The 13998-nt window shown below is 42.1% G+C and overlaps 1 protein-coding gene across 1 annotated transcript in view; it reads right to left on the bottom strand.

The window, feature by feature from the left end:
* The window catches only part of IGF2BP3 (insulin like growth factor 2 mRNA binding protein 3), a 68795-nt gene that overhangs the window by 27514 nt on the left and 27283 nt on the right, over positions 1 to 13998 (bottom strand). The window contains exons 3-4 of the mRNA XM_006088828.3: positions 9310 to 9361; positions 9151 to 9214 (exon numbers count right to left, since the gene is read on the bottom strand). Of these exons, the coding sequence (XP_006088890.1) occupies positions 9151 to 9214; positions 9310 to 9361 (116 nt within the window). The remainder of the gene's footprint in view (positions 1 to 9150; positions 9215 to 9309; positions 9362 to 13998) is intronic.

Below are 13998 nucleotides of genomic sequence, written 5' to 3'. Positions count from 1 at the left end.
ATACACACCAGGCTTTCTTTATCACTCATCCATTGATGGACACTAAGTTGTTTCCATATCTCAGCTACTATAAATAATGCTGCAATTGAAACTCTTCATTAAGCCATTAACCCAAGAGGTCAGTAACAGCAGAGGAGCCAGGGAAGGGAGTGGGCAGATCTCGTCCAGGCTAGTCTTTCCAAGTCAGAAGGGAGGAGATGTTGGAAATATGCACCTCCCTCGCTTCATCTTCTTATAAAATACAAACATTAGACAGCGTAAGCTACAAAGGACAGATCTCTCTCAAACTCTCACAGGAGATGGGTAGGATTTGATACTCAGGATTATCACTCAACACATTCTCAGCACCTACCATGTGCCAGCCCCTACTATGCGCCATCCCTGAGCAAACAGCAGCCCTGACCTTCTGGAGTTCATGGTCTGGCCTGGGGCAGAGAGGCAGGGTGATGATGGGCCAAACGAAGCTATTTTCTACCTTATCTATCTGCCCATCCGTCCACTTCTCTACTGTGAGAGGAGCCTTACTGCATTGTTTTTTTTTTCATTTTGAATGTTACTATGGAAAAGTACCAAATCTTAAGAGTCCATCTCAATGAGTTTTCAGAAGGTCAGCCTGCAACCCAAATCCAGAGCAAGGACACACCAGCGCACCAAAGCCCACCAGTACCTCCCTAGACTTCGAAGACCATAGACTGATTCTGTTTTAAAAGTCTAGGTAAATAAGTATATATTAGTACATATGTTATGTGCTCTCATGTCTGGCCTCTTTTATTTACCAGGTTTATAAGCTTTACTCATGTTGTTGTTTTTTACCTCACTTAAGTATTTTAAAAGTGGAGAACGCAATAAAAAACGGACAGAGAAGATATCACCAAGACACCAAAAGCAACACAAACACACTTTTAATAATACGCACTCCCAAGTACACAACAAAATTAAAAACAAACAAAGGTCCCACGCTTTCCTAAGGTTACTCAGATTCTGTCCCAATGGGCTTTGAGTTCAGCCCCAGAAGGCAAAGAAAGACAGGCATGAAATGGTCTCTCCCTAGTTGCTCAGTGGCCATTTCTGGTTCCCATATTGCTTTCCTTATGTGGAGATCTTTCTGTTTTGACATAGATGGAACAGGAGGGTGGCAAAGAGATGGCCCCACCACCAGAAAGGGCACCAAAAGCACGGAGCCAGAACTCAGGCCTGGACAGCCAGACGGAGCTCGGCGCACTGGTGTCCTGGGGACCCAGCCTCGCGCCCGCTTCTCCCACGTCAACCCCTCCCCTCACCGTCCCACAGAACCGAGGATGAATTCGTCACAATAGGTCCAAGTCACACAGAAACACAAAGAAAGGAGCAGGATATTTCTGCCACCAGCACCAACCCGCCAAGACCCTTCCCGGAATCACTGCTGACCACCATTAACTTCTGCAAACAGACCACTTCTTTCCCTGTTTATATCAAACGTATGTTCAGTATCTGACATAACTGGGATCATGATGTACATAATTTGTGTTTTGCTTTTTTCCCCAAATATACCTTGGGATGTTTCCATGTGATGTCTATGTCAGAGGGCATTCTTTCCATAAGCTTATACAGTGATAGGAGGCACGTGGCACAAATTATTTTACCAACGTCCTGATAACAGAACCGTAAGTTAACCTATTAATCCTTGCTTTCTCCCTCTCCCCTTTTTCCTTAAGGGAAATGTAAATTAAGGGAATTAATTTGGTTTTCTTATTGTTGTTAATCTGTCTCATTCGAGGCTATTTTTCCATTGATTTTTAGAGAGAGAGAGGAAGGGAGGGGAAGGGACAGAGAGAAAGGAACATCTATGTGAGAGAAATACATCGACTGGTTGCCTCCCGCATGCACCCGGACCAGGTCCAGGGATCCAGCCTGCAACCAAGGTACGTGTCCTTGACCGGAATCAAACCCGGGACCCTTCACAAGCCAACGCTCTATCCATTGAGCCAAACCAGCTAGGGCTAGTTTGGTTATTTCTGAAGGAGGACAACCGCTGAGAAATTGTATTGATATTTATGATGTATACTTTTTATAGAAAGTTGGAGCTGCAGAAGTCTCAGCCAATTAGATTTTCCTTCTAAACAACTTTAAACCTTTTTCAAGGCCAGGAGAAGCTCATCACTGAGGGTTCTTTCAGAAACCCCAGAAACACGGGCCCAGTGAGGGAGTCAACTGTACCTACAGGCACTCAGAGCCACGGGCTCAGCACACTCCTTTCCTACTACAAACAGTACAGCTGACTTCAGAAGGAAGTTCTGACGTGGAATTCAGTCAGTAATGTTACAGAAAGTACCTATTTCTTTCTGGAGTGAGACAGGCGGACACTGACGTCATTCTCCAGGGAGGCGAACCTCAGGTCCTCAGCGCCTGTGGTATTCTGGGGCTCAGCCAAGTCACGTGTTCAAAGGTGCCAGCTCCTCGACTTGGCACAAAACTGAAACGTCAAACTTCATGTGCTGCTTCTAAAAGATTGTTGTTGTTGTTGTTTATTTCTTGTTTTCCTGGGGTTTTTTGGGAGGAGGAAAGGTTCTCTCACATGGGAGGTCAGAAGGCACGGTGCTCCGGTACCCAGTATACTGTCTGGGCCCCAAGGCTCCCAATGCATACATACTGGGTGTCCCCCGTGTGACGGCCCACTGGCAGTTTCCGACCCCTCAAACCACAGCACTCATTGGGGCAGAGCCGAAGAAGTACAGAGTAACCTAACGCAAGCAAGGGCGTTCCGTGACCAAAGACTGCATGTTTCTCAATAAGTGAAACACAACCCTTTCTGTGCACAGAGTTTGCTGCTCAGCTCTGTCCTTTGGTGGCTTGCTGAGCCCATGGGTAGAACATTATAGAACTTTCACAAACATACTATCTATGTGAGAAATGGCTCACCTGTCCAAATTTCAAATGCTGGGCTAGGAAACAGAAGCATGGCGAAGATGAGACTTTCAATAACACTCTCGAGAGCGGGCGCCCATTGTACAGGAACACACGTGGGGCAGGGAGCATAGCCGGTAAATTTAGTCCCTCCTCCGGTCCCTCATTGGCTGAGGACTATTTTGGTCACCTGTTTCCTAATAGGTCGCCTACATCTTACTGTCTCCCATTGGGTTATTTAAAAAAATGGGCTGGGGCCTTTTCTAGTCGCCTTCACCTCCCTTTGTCTAAGGAAATCTTCCTAGGACATGTGCTATCAGCCATGTGTACAGCTCTCATCCTCTCTCCCCACCCCCACATCCTGTTTGCTCTGGGGAAATTCAAGAGCCGCCTGGCCACATGCTGTTTCTTTTCTATGAAGGTAAGTCATGCTTCTTACATACATACGACACGTATGGTGAGAAGGTGACGCGTGTTCACGAGATTTGTGGTGGTGATCATTTCACAATGTATACAAATATCAAATCATGTGGGGTGCCTGAAACTAAGATAACATTATATGTATCAATTACACCTCAATTTAAATGAACAACTGTCATAATTATTAAAACATATGCATTCAGCTCAGCAGAATCGAGGGTGTTTTTCCAAGCGTGCTCCTCAGGGTCCTGTTTCCCGTCTTCCCCTGGCTCTGCTCTGCCGCTGAGTCACTCGGGAGATCCTGAGTACTAGTAGTTTTGCTAGTCAGTAGCACTTAACTATTGATAAGAAATTTATTAGGGCAGATCACAGTTTAGGGAGCTTTGAGAGAGAGCGGATATGTAGTTTAACTTAAGGATGAGGGAGGAAGGAGAGGGAAGAAATGAGACCAGAGAAGAATTTAAACTCATCGAAGGGCACACACACACACACCTTAGTAGTGAAAAGAGGCTGAACTAGAGACCAGAATTCTAGTCCAGCTGGAACAATAAGCAGCCACGTAACCTTGGAAAGGTCATGTTCTTATTCGGCGCTAGGTTCCTCACCTACAAAACGCAGCAATTCGATTTATGATCGCTTTTAACTCAAAAATTCCATGTCTAGAATTTCTGTTTTCTTCTTCCCAGACCTTACTGCTGTATATAGCACAGACTCTAACAAAATGAGGTTTAACCATTATTGAAAAGTCACACAATTCAGTTTTCTGCTTGTGCCAAGAATGAAAGGTCGAGGCATACAATTCAATAATAATTACTGGAAGCCTGGTAACAGCACTGCAGGGATGCAACTTAAGGAAATAATTACCGCCAAAGCCCAAAGATTTACCTCCGAAGGACTTTACAATTACACTGGTTCTACAAGCACACGCGCATACACCCAAAAGGCAAAAACAACAAAAACCCTGCACACCGCCTGTGTTACAGAGGACTGATACAGCGACTGCGGCAGGGGTGAAACACTATGTAGCGATTACCAACAGTATAAAGACAGTCAACGGAAATAACAAAACGCTACAGAAGGATCTTTGTCATTTTAGAAGTTATGACACATGAGACAAAGTCTACAAAACTTGATGGTTATCTCTGAATGGCAAAATGGCAAGAAACTCCTTTGTCTTACTGCTCTGTTACTTCTTTTTCCAGAATAAAATCTTCTAGTTACATGATTTTTACAGTTTAAGGGTGATTTTCCTCCCCTTAGCCATCAGCCAAGTTGTTGAACACACTTCTCACCATCACAGTGTACACCTGATGGGGGTCTTCAAACTGATACAGAAGGATCTTCAATGATAGCTTCACAATATAAACAAACTACACTCCGATTCCCTAACGAAAATAAACATCAGAAATAAGAGCCCAAAAGAAAAGAAAGTATAAAAACTAAATGCCTGCAAATTCTGAAGGGTTATTCCTTGTCACACATGACAGATCTCCCAGGGAGCGATGGCTACCTTGGACGATGTTACCTGAGCATCTCTGGGAGGAAATGGGTGTCTCGAGGCCACAGCCTTTCTCGCTCCAAGGAACAAGTGATACTAAATACATTCTCTGTTTTTAATGATTTATTTTTTTGTTTTTATTATTTTAATAATTCAAGTTAAAACAAATAGGTATCTCCTAGTAATATAGTACTCTAAACCTTTGATTTTTCTAACCACAAGGTGGCAGGAATTTCCATGTTAAATTCTGTCTTAGAGACAGCCTTACTGAGGAATCAATCTTCTTAAAAGTGGCATTATAGAGGTTTAAGTAACAAAAAGAGGCAGCCACAAAAGCCTTTAAACTAGGTTCCTAACTCTGAGTATCAGCGGCCAGTCATTATCTGGAATGGAGTATAAATGAAGTATATTGAGCAAGAACAGAGTATCATCAGCAGAAATGAAAAAGGTTGGAAAACGCTTAATAGCTGCTAACTTTGGAGTTCTTGCGAGGTATTATGATAGGTGTTTTGGAAGCGCTGCACAGGTTCTCTCAACAGCCTCATGAGCTAAGAACTGTAATTATTTCCACTTTACAGGCAGGTGTGAACTAAGACAGATCAACTTGACCAGAGTGACAGCCAAGAGTGGTGGCACGGAGGTCACCCCATGGACTCTGGAATGTGAACTCCAAGCCTCCACGCTCTGCCCACCCCCACACCAGCACATCCCAGCTACACAGACTCCCAAGTATCAGACGCAAGGAAAGAAAAGTCAACTGAGAATACCGACTCCACCCGCATGACCTGAAGAGGTGAGCTCTTATTCCTGATGTTTATTTTTGTTAGGGCAAGGAAAAGGCAAGGGAATCACACCGCGCTGGTTTAGGCAGCAGGTGGCTGTGCGCAGCCCAGAGGACAGGCGTGCAGGGCTCAGAGGAGCAAGTCCAGGAGGGACCACCTTCCCAGCTCAAACCACATGCAGCTGCTCTAAAAGCAGCCCAGAACCAGTGGGTTGGGCAAGAATCACTACTATTTCCTTGGTGCCCATGTGCCAGGCCATTTGATAAGCCTGTTTTCCTATAAATATGTGCCTAAATGAATGACTACATTGGTCTCTTGTCAGCTCTCATTTTGTAGCTCAGAAAACTGAAGCTCACTCAGAGAGGTCAGGGTTACAGTCAGAGGCCACACTTTCTCCAAGGCATCCAAGGAGTGAAAGATCCAATGCCTTGCAAATAAAATCAATTCTCCTCACAGAATGAGAATGTACTCCCCATCTCTTTAAAAAAAAAAAAACTTACTAGAAAATGTTCATAACACTGTATCACAAGACTGACTTTTCCATTCTTTAAATCTATTAACTTTCTCTGAATTATTTTCTAATACTCTTTGCTCTTTGGAATTTTTGAGGGAGAGAAAACCCAATATTCTTGTAAGGAAACTCAACGTGGGCAAGAATTAAAATCAGGTGATCCCTCTCCAAATACACTTGCACCAGTGGGAGGCCCATCCCTGAGGACAGGGTTCTGCCTTTAGTCACCGGCAACATTTGGTCAATACGTAGTTGCTATTCACGGAATGACTATTAGAATAAGAGAAGCAAAGAGCATTTCCCTCACTGAAATGCCCATTTATTTGTTTGGGGTATTTAATTACTAAAATGACAGATTCCTAACAGCCTGTTTCTTTCCCCTTGGGACCAACAGGGCAGGGCAACCTCTAACAACACTTGTAAAAAACGTCTCCACGTGCAGTTTGCCGTCAGGGTGGGATGACTTGCAGCAGCGATTCTGCCGTGGTTCCCAGCCACCGCCGGCCCCTCCTGTGCTTGTCTCAGTGCTTGGAACGCGGGCGGGGGCTGCTAAATGTCAGCCAGTTCCGACTCAAGTTCAAAACCAACAAACGTTCTCCCATACGGCTGTTAGCATCGTCCAGTCAGCTGGCTATCCTCACCTAAGTTTTCAAACAGGACAACTAGGACAGGCCTCTGACAATCTCCAAATACCCTTGGGTTTAGCGTGTCACCCCATAGTTTCCATCGAACAGAGCTGGCTGTAGCAAGCACTTATTGGAGATCTGTAAAGACAAACGGAGTCTGCGTTCTCACTGTCCTCACTCTGACCTCTGCCCCCGTCTACTTGGGGTATAAAACGTGAAAATTTTCTGTTCTTCCCTGGTACACAATTTTGTTGAAGAATAAGGTTGGTAAACATCAGTTTTACAACTCACACCACTATTTCTAAGATGTCAAAAAACCTCATGTTAACTGTTAATTTTTTAAAAAAATGAAAGATACAAACAGAAGGAAAAGCAGAGTATTTTTAAAGCTCTTAAAAGTCTCATTAAAAATGAATCTCAGAAGTCTCATTTTTTAGGGAAAAAAGTGAAATGAACGTAAGTAGATACTGCTTTTCACCCACAGGATCAGCTACACCTGGTACAGCCTGTGTTAGGGAGTCAGGAGAACGCACACTCACATGGACCGATGGGGATTTAAACTAGTTCAGATTCTATGAAAGAGAACTTGCCAATATTTAAAAAAATTTTAATAAGTATCTTGATCTATTTCTAGGAATTAACCCACACCCATATTCACACACACGCAAAATGACGTGCAAAAAAGAGATTCTCTACCGCAGCAATTTTCAAACCAGTGTGCAGCAAGAACCATTAAAACATGCAGTGCCTGACTATTTACTCGGCGGCACTGCCCTCTTTTCCCTTAGATTGTCAAATAAAAAAATGGCAACAGCCAAGATGATAGCCATCTGGTGAGTCAAAACTTCACCTATTCTTTTGTCAGATCAGCAACAAATATAATCTATTTTTTGGTGTGCAGCAGAAATTTAGCAATTACTTTGTGTGCCATGAGCAGAAAAGGGTTGAAAATCGCTACACTCCAGCCTTTCTCATAACTGCAAGAGACTCGAAATAAGCTAAACATTCAATTTGGAACTAAGTCATTCTACATTCATACAATGAAATTCTATGCAACTTTAAAAAAATAGGTTTCGCCGAAACCGGTTTGGCTCAGTGGATGGAGCGTCGGCCTGTGGACTGAAGGGTCCCGGGTTCGATTCCGGTCAAGGGCATGTGCCTGGGTTGCGGGCACATCCCCAGTGGGAGATGTGCAGGAGGCAGCTGATCGATGTTTCTCTCTCATCGATGGTTCTAACTCTCTATCTCTCTCTCCCTTCCTCTCTGTAAAAAAAAATCAATAAAATATATTTAAAAAAAAATAAAAAATAAAAAAAAATAAATAAATAAAAAAATAGGTTTCTACGTACAAAACACTCAAGTGCTATGGTATCACTTGTGTAAAAAGGAGAAAAAATAGACACACGTTTGTCTTCCATATGGTTATCTTCAAGAAAGTTGGGGAACAATACTAGGGGGGAGAGCTGTACCATATACATCTTTGGACCTTTACATTTTTGAACCATGTGAGTATTACTCACATATAAAAACTGAAGTCCCACTGTGTGATGCAAATTTCCATCTCCTCGCCAGCCCTATCTTTCCTCTCCTGGCTCCTCCAGGAGTGGGCACTGCCTGTGGTCAGCTAGCTCAGTCACCTTTCCCCTTCAGGGCTCAGGTCGGCCAGTGTGGCCTCTCCTTTCCCCTTTCCCACGCAGAGGGCAGACAGCTGTCCCTGCCTGCACCGTGTCTGGAGCGGTGAAGACTGCCATGGTCCCTGACACTCAGCTCTCTGCTGCTGGGCACCTTGCATGCCACTCCTGTTTGCAATATGAGCAGACAGGTCAAAAGCAATATTTGTGGGATCCTCATTTTCTCTCTCTCGTGTTCAGTCAGTTCATTAGATCATTCCCAAGCCTACAGAAGTGTTTTTTCCTAAGGAAGATTGTTCTATCTGTAAAGTTTAGCCTCCCCATTGCATTGGAATACATTTTTTCCCCACCAATCTAAAATCAAATTACATTGGTTCAATGTCTGCACACTCCTAAATGGCAACAGTAACCATTAGGAAAATCAGGGAGCAAGAAAACAACATTTAACACTGTTGTTTAACACATGACCTACTTACCAGCTTTGAATAAAACAGCAATAATGTATGTATCATATCAATAAGGGGAAAATCTTAATGTAATTTGATGGTAACCAGGTCCACAGCTTTTTGCAAAGAGGGTGCAGTTCAGCTTCATCCCATATCCATCTACCACTGATATATTGAAAAGGTAATAAAACTTTAACCAATGCAAATTCTTATCATACCGTTAAACATTAAAAGATTTGCAAGGTCAAACTTGGCAAAATAAAGTTTATTTCTGCTGTCCACTGGGCCAAAATATAAGTACTATACTTAACCTGCTTACTATCCACATAGATAAAAAGTGTCAGTCTGCTTACTGTCTGGCTTGGTCCTTACTGGAATAGGTTACGTTTACGACTGCAGTTTCCGAGTCAGTGTTCACTGGAGGGAGAAAAAAAGGAAGAGAAAGAAAAAAGTTAGTCTTCTTCTTACTTCCCCCCTTTTACAAATTTGAAAGCAATTGAGAAGACGTGTACCTTGCTCACAGCTTTCCACCACTCCATACTGGCCTAGTAAACTATCCAGCACCTATCAGGAGGGGGGAGAAAATTACAGATTTTCAGTTTCCCAAGGTATTACGAGGGCAGAAATGTTTGAAAATCACAAAGAACTGTGATGAAAAAGAGCCCCCAAAATCAACTGGGTTCTGGGCTATCACAGTGAGGGACGGGCACCATTGTGGGGTCCCCTCTCCTGCATCTCCCTGACTGTAGGCTCATTTCCTGGGGATAATGAAGCCGTGAGGCAGCTCAGCACTGCTCACAGCCACGGCCGCCCGGTTCCCAAGGCTGGAGCAGGAGGAAGCATCTATTTCCCATGCAGACAGCAACGCATCATCACACTTCCTCCTTGTATACAGAGTCACGAGACAAGGGCCCACGTCAAGTTTCATCTTTAAGATGTTCCTTCTCAAAGAACTTCCTTTTATAGCTAAAATGGACGCATCGGAACGGACGACTCTCAAGGCAGGCCAGCAAAATGAAGAAAGAGCAGAGCTGATATTCTACCTGGAGCTAGAGACTAAGCTGAGTGGTATATCAATACTTAGTAAAAAGTATTTAAAAAAAAAAAAAGAAGTGAGCATTTCTAAATCTATACTAGACTGGAAAACGCACAACTTGAAACTGTTTTAGCATCTTTCCTGTGGCTGCATTATTCCACCCTGCATGTTAGTCTGAGAGGCCGTGAAAGCACCACCTACATTTTATCAGACCATGAACTGTGGGTGTACATCTCATCAGTACAAACCAAATCCCACTGTCTTTCACTTCCAAGAACTATAAAAAGATTTTTTTTTAAAGGTAAACCAAGATGAGTTTCTATTAATTTACAGGGAACCAATTATTCATTAATTTAATTGCAAACTTTGAAGGACAGGCCCTTGAGAACGTGTTCTGGCCCCCAGAACACAGTAAAGCATCAAGAAATGCACTAAATAGTCAGGGTAATTCCCTATAAACTTTAAGCAACTTCTTCTAAAGCAGTGGTTCTCAACCTTCCTAATGCCGCGACCCTTTAATACAGTTCCTCATGTTGTGGTGACCCCCAACCATAAAATTATTTTCGTTGCTACTTCCTAACTGTAATGTTGCTACTGTTATGAATTGTAATGTAAATATCTGATATGCAGGATGTATTTTCATTGTTACAAATTGAACATAATTAAAGCATAGTGATTAATCACAAAAACAATATGTAATTATATATGTGTTTTCCGATGGTCTTAGGCGATCCCTGTGAAAGGTTCGGTCGACCCCCAAAGGGGTCGCGACCCACAGGTTGAGAACCGCTGTTAAAGGACCATTTATCTTATGTGGTATCTTTCAGGCTTTTGTCTACTGATTCCGATTTGAAAACTATAGGCAGGTATGTCTGGGAATGAGTTTTTTTATTTTACTTTTCCCCATTTTAAATAAGGTTAATACCTATTTGTGAATGGGGAATCGTTACATTTTTTCATAGTGACGTTTTGATGTGAATTTCCTTTGAGTGGGGCCTATTAATAGAAGCACACTAATCTTTGTCTCTAATTACAGCTGCTGTTAAATCAAAAAGCTTAATCTTTAATTCAGAGCACTCAGCTGACCACATGTCATTTCATGTGTCTGTCTCAGCCACTAGGATGAACGATCACATGAACAGGAATTTCTGTTCACTGTACTGTCCCTGGCACCTGGAATGTACAGGCACGAAAAGACATTCCCATGGCTCATAAGTGAAGTCAGTGCTTCTCGGGAGGAAATTCTAGTATAGCTTACTAGGAACGGCACTCTCCAGCAGTGCTCACCTGTTTCAGAGGTGAATTGACATGCGTGTCACGTTGATCACAGACATCTTTTATAAAGGCAAAAAATAAAAATAAAAAACTTCTTACAATGCCACCCAAAGAGGCATAATATGCAACATGTAACACCTTAAAATCTAAAAAAAGCAACCTACTTGTATTTTTAAGACAAAAATGTTTCAATGCCAAAAATGTTTTATATGTATATTAATAGAATTCTAAAGAGGTATTTAAATTCATTCCATCTTAATTAAAGCAGCAGGAACAGTCCAGCTACCATTTAAAATTTAACTTTTAAATGAAAGCCCTCTAACAGTAGGGCTTTATAGCAACTTGGGTATCTTGAGGGGCAGGGGTGTGGAGGGGCCTGGAGATGGTGATGACGGAGGAGGGGTATAGGGGGTAGGTGCCAATTTAATATGTTCATTTAAATAAGCATCATTCTTAATTCTTCTTAAAAGCAGTTTTTTAAATAAATACATTACTCTCCATATTGTTTAGCTTCTATCTCCTTAACTTTTTTTAATATTTTTTTTATTGATTTCAGAGAGGAAGGGAGAGATAGAATCATCAATGGTGAGAGAGAATCATTGCTTGGCTGCCTCCTGCCGGCACCCTACCTGGGATTGAGCCTGCAACCAGGGCATGTGCCCTTGACTGGAATGGAACCCGGGACCCTTCAGTCCGCAGGCCGACGCTCTATCCACTGAGCCAAACCAGCTAGGGCAATCTCCTTGTTACTATTATAGAAAAAAAAACACAAAACTACAAAAGCTAAATACCCGTGTTTATAAACAATATTGACTAAACCTGCAAAAATAATGCAAAAGAAACTAATATTTTGCAAATGGCCCACTGGCAAAGTGACATAAATTATAGATATATTTCTTTTTATATATGGACACACAAATATGCACATATATTTATTTGTATGTAAGTATATACATACATACAGGCAGATAAATAAATGATACAAGAAAACGTCTAACTTAAAAAATCGAGGAAATATACATAAAATTTTCACTGCATCCACTGTACAAAGTTTAATATGTCCAAAACAAAATTGCTTGTAGAGTTAAACATTCTATTCCTAGATAATAATAAACGCTACTGATTATCAGAACTATCCTGTGTGTAAAATCTCTGGGGGGAAAATTAGAAACTACAATTCTATCTTCTAAAAATGGTGAATTTTATTGTATGTAAATTATACTCCAATAAACCTTGCTCTAAAAAAAACACAAAACCAAAACACACACTATAATTCTTAAAGGAAAAATAGGTCCATCATCAATCTTGGTACCTAGTTGAGGACAAGTTAACCAGACAACCTAGGGGGGTTTACCTAGACACCTGAGATGGATTTCAATGGGTCTCTGAGGTCTTCACTCGTCATTTTTGCATAAGTTTTGGGGGTCATCACAGCTGAGAGAAAGATTGTCAACCCAAGCAGAATCACAAATCCCAGAAGGGTTTCCAACCCCCAAGTGCTTGAGCAATGCTAAGTAGCCCGTTTCCTTTAACTGGTTGGGAAGGCATTTACCTGAGTGTGCTGTGTGAAGCAGGACTACCACACTGTATCCTGCCACTCAACTCACTGAGCTCCCAGTAAATACAGCTCACTCCTCACAAGTCTGCCCTGTTGACTCAGCCTGCATTACAGGAAGAAAAGACACATGTTCCTGTATCTGCCGCATAAACCGCCCACCACCGTCCCTAGGTTCTTGCCTTCTCTCAGTTCCTAGAATGTCTTGTCTCTTCTCCCATCTATCCCAACCACAAATGTTTCTTTTAAACAGCCTTGTTTTAATGGTAAAAACAAACAAAACCCAAAATACTTCCACTGCACATTTCCAACATTTCCACAATCTCTTAACAAACCAAAACCCTCATTCCTAAGTGAACTTATTTTACTCAAGCCCACAAGAAAACATTTCTCTATGCTTATGTAAGTTTAAACTCCAACTGGGAGGGGAAGACGCTACCAAAGCAAATTTAAGCCGCAGAGAGAAGGAATGTCTTGGCGGAATCCCACCTTTTTATATATTTAAAACTTAAAAATCTCAAATGTCCAGCACTTTAAAAAAAAATTAAAAGTTCATCCAAGCCGAAACCGGTCTGGCTCAGTGGATAGAGCGTCGGCCTGTGGACTGAAAGGTCCCAGGTTCGATTCCGGTCAAGGGCATGTACTTGGGTTGCGGGCACATCCCCAGTAGGAAATGTGCAGGAGGCAGCTGATCGATGTTTCTCTCTCATCGATGTTTCTAACTCTCTATCTCTCTCCCTTCCTCTCTGTAAAAAATCAATAAAATATATTTAAAAAATAAAAAATAAATAAATAAAAGTTCATCCAAATGTAGAAATAGCAAAGAAAGAAGCACATGCTTAAATGCAAAGATTGTCACTTTCCTTAACATAGTGGTCAAGACTTAGATCATAACAGCCTAGAATGGAAACAATCTAACTGCCCACCAACTGATGAAGAGACAAACACAATGTGGTGCAGCCACACAACGGAATATTATTTGGCCATAAAAGGAATGAAGTACTGACACATGCTACAACACAGATGAACCCTGACAACATTAAGTGAAAGACGCCAGTGCCCAAAGACCACATCTTAAGGGTTCCATTCACATGGAATGTCCCGAACAGGGATCTCGGCAGAAACAGAAGGTAAGTGAGTGGCTGCATCGGGCTGGTGCGAGTGGAAGGGTGACAGCTAAAGGTTTCTTTTGAGGTGATGAAAATGCTCTAAAACTGACTGTGGCGATGCTTGCACATATCTGCGATCATACTAAAAACCACAGAACTGTGCACTCTAAATGGGGGAGTTGTGCAGTATGTGAATTATAGCTCAATAAAACTTAAAAATAACTAA

This window comes from Myotis lucifugus, unplaced genomic scaffold, assembly GCF_000147115.1.
Source record: "Myotis lucifugus unplaced genomic scaffold, Myoluc2.0 scaffold_52, whole genome shotgun sequence".
Taxonomy (NCBI): Eukaryota; Metazoa; Chordata; class Mammalia; order Chiroptera; family Vespertilionidae; genus Myotis; species Myotis lucifugus.
Note: the sequence above shows the minus strand (reverse complement) of the source record. Positions and strands in the feature narration are given on the sequence as shown.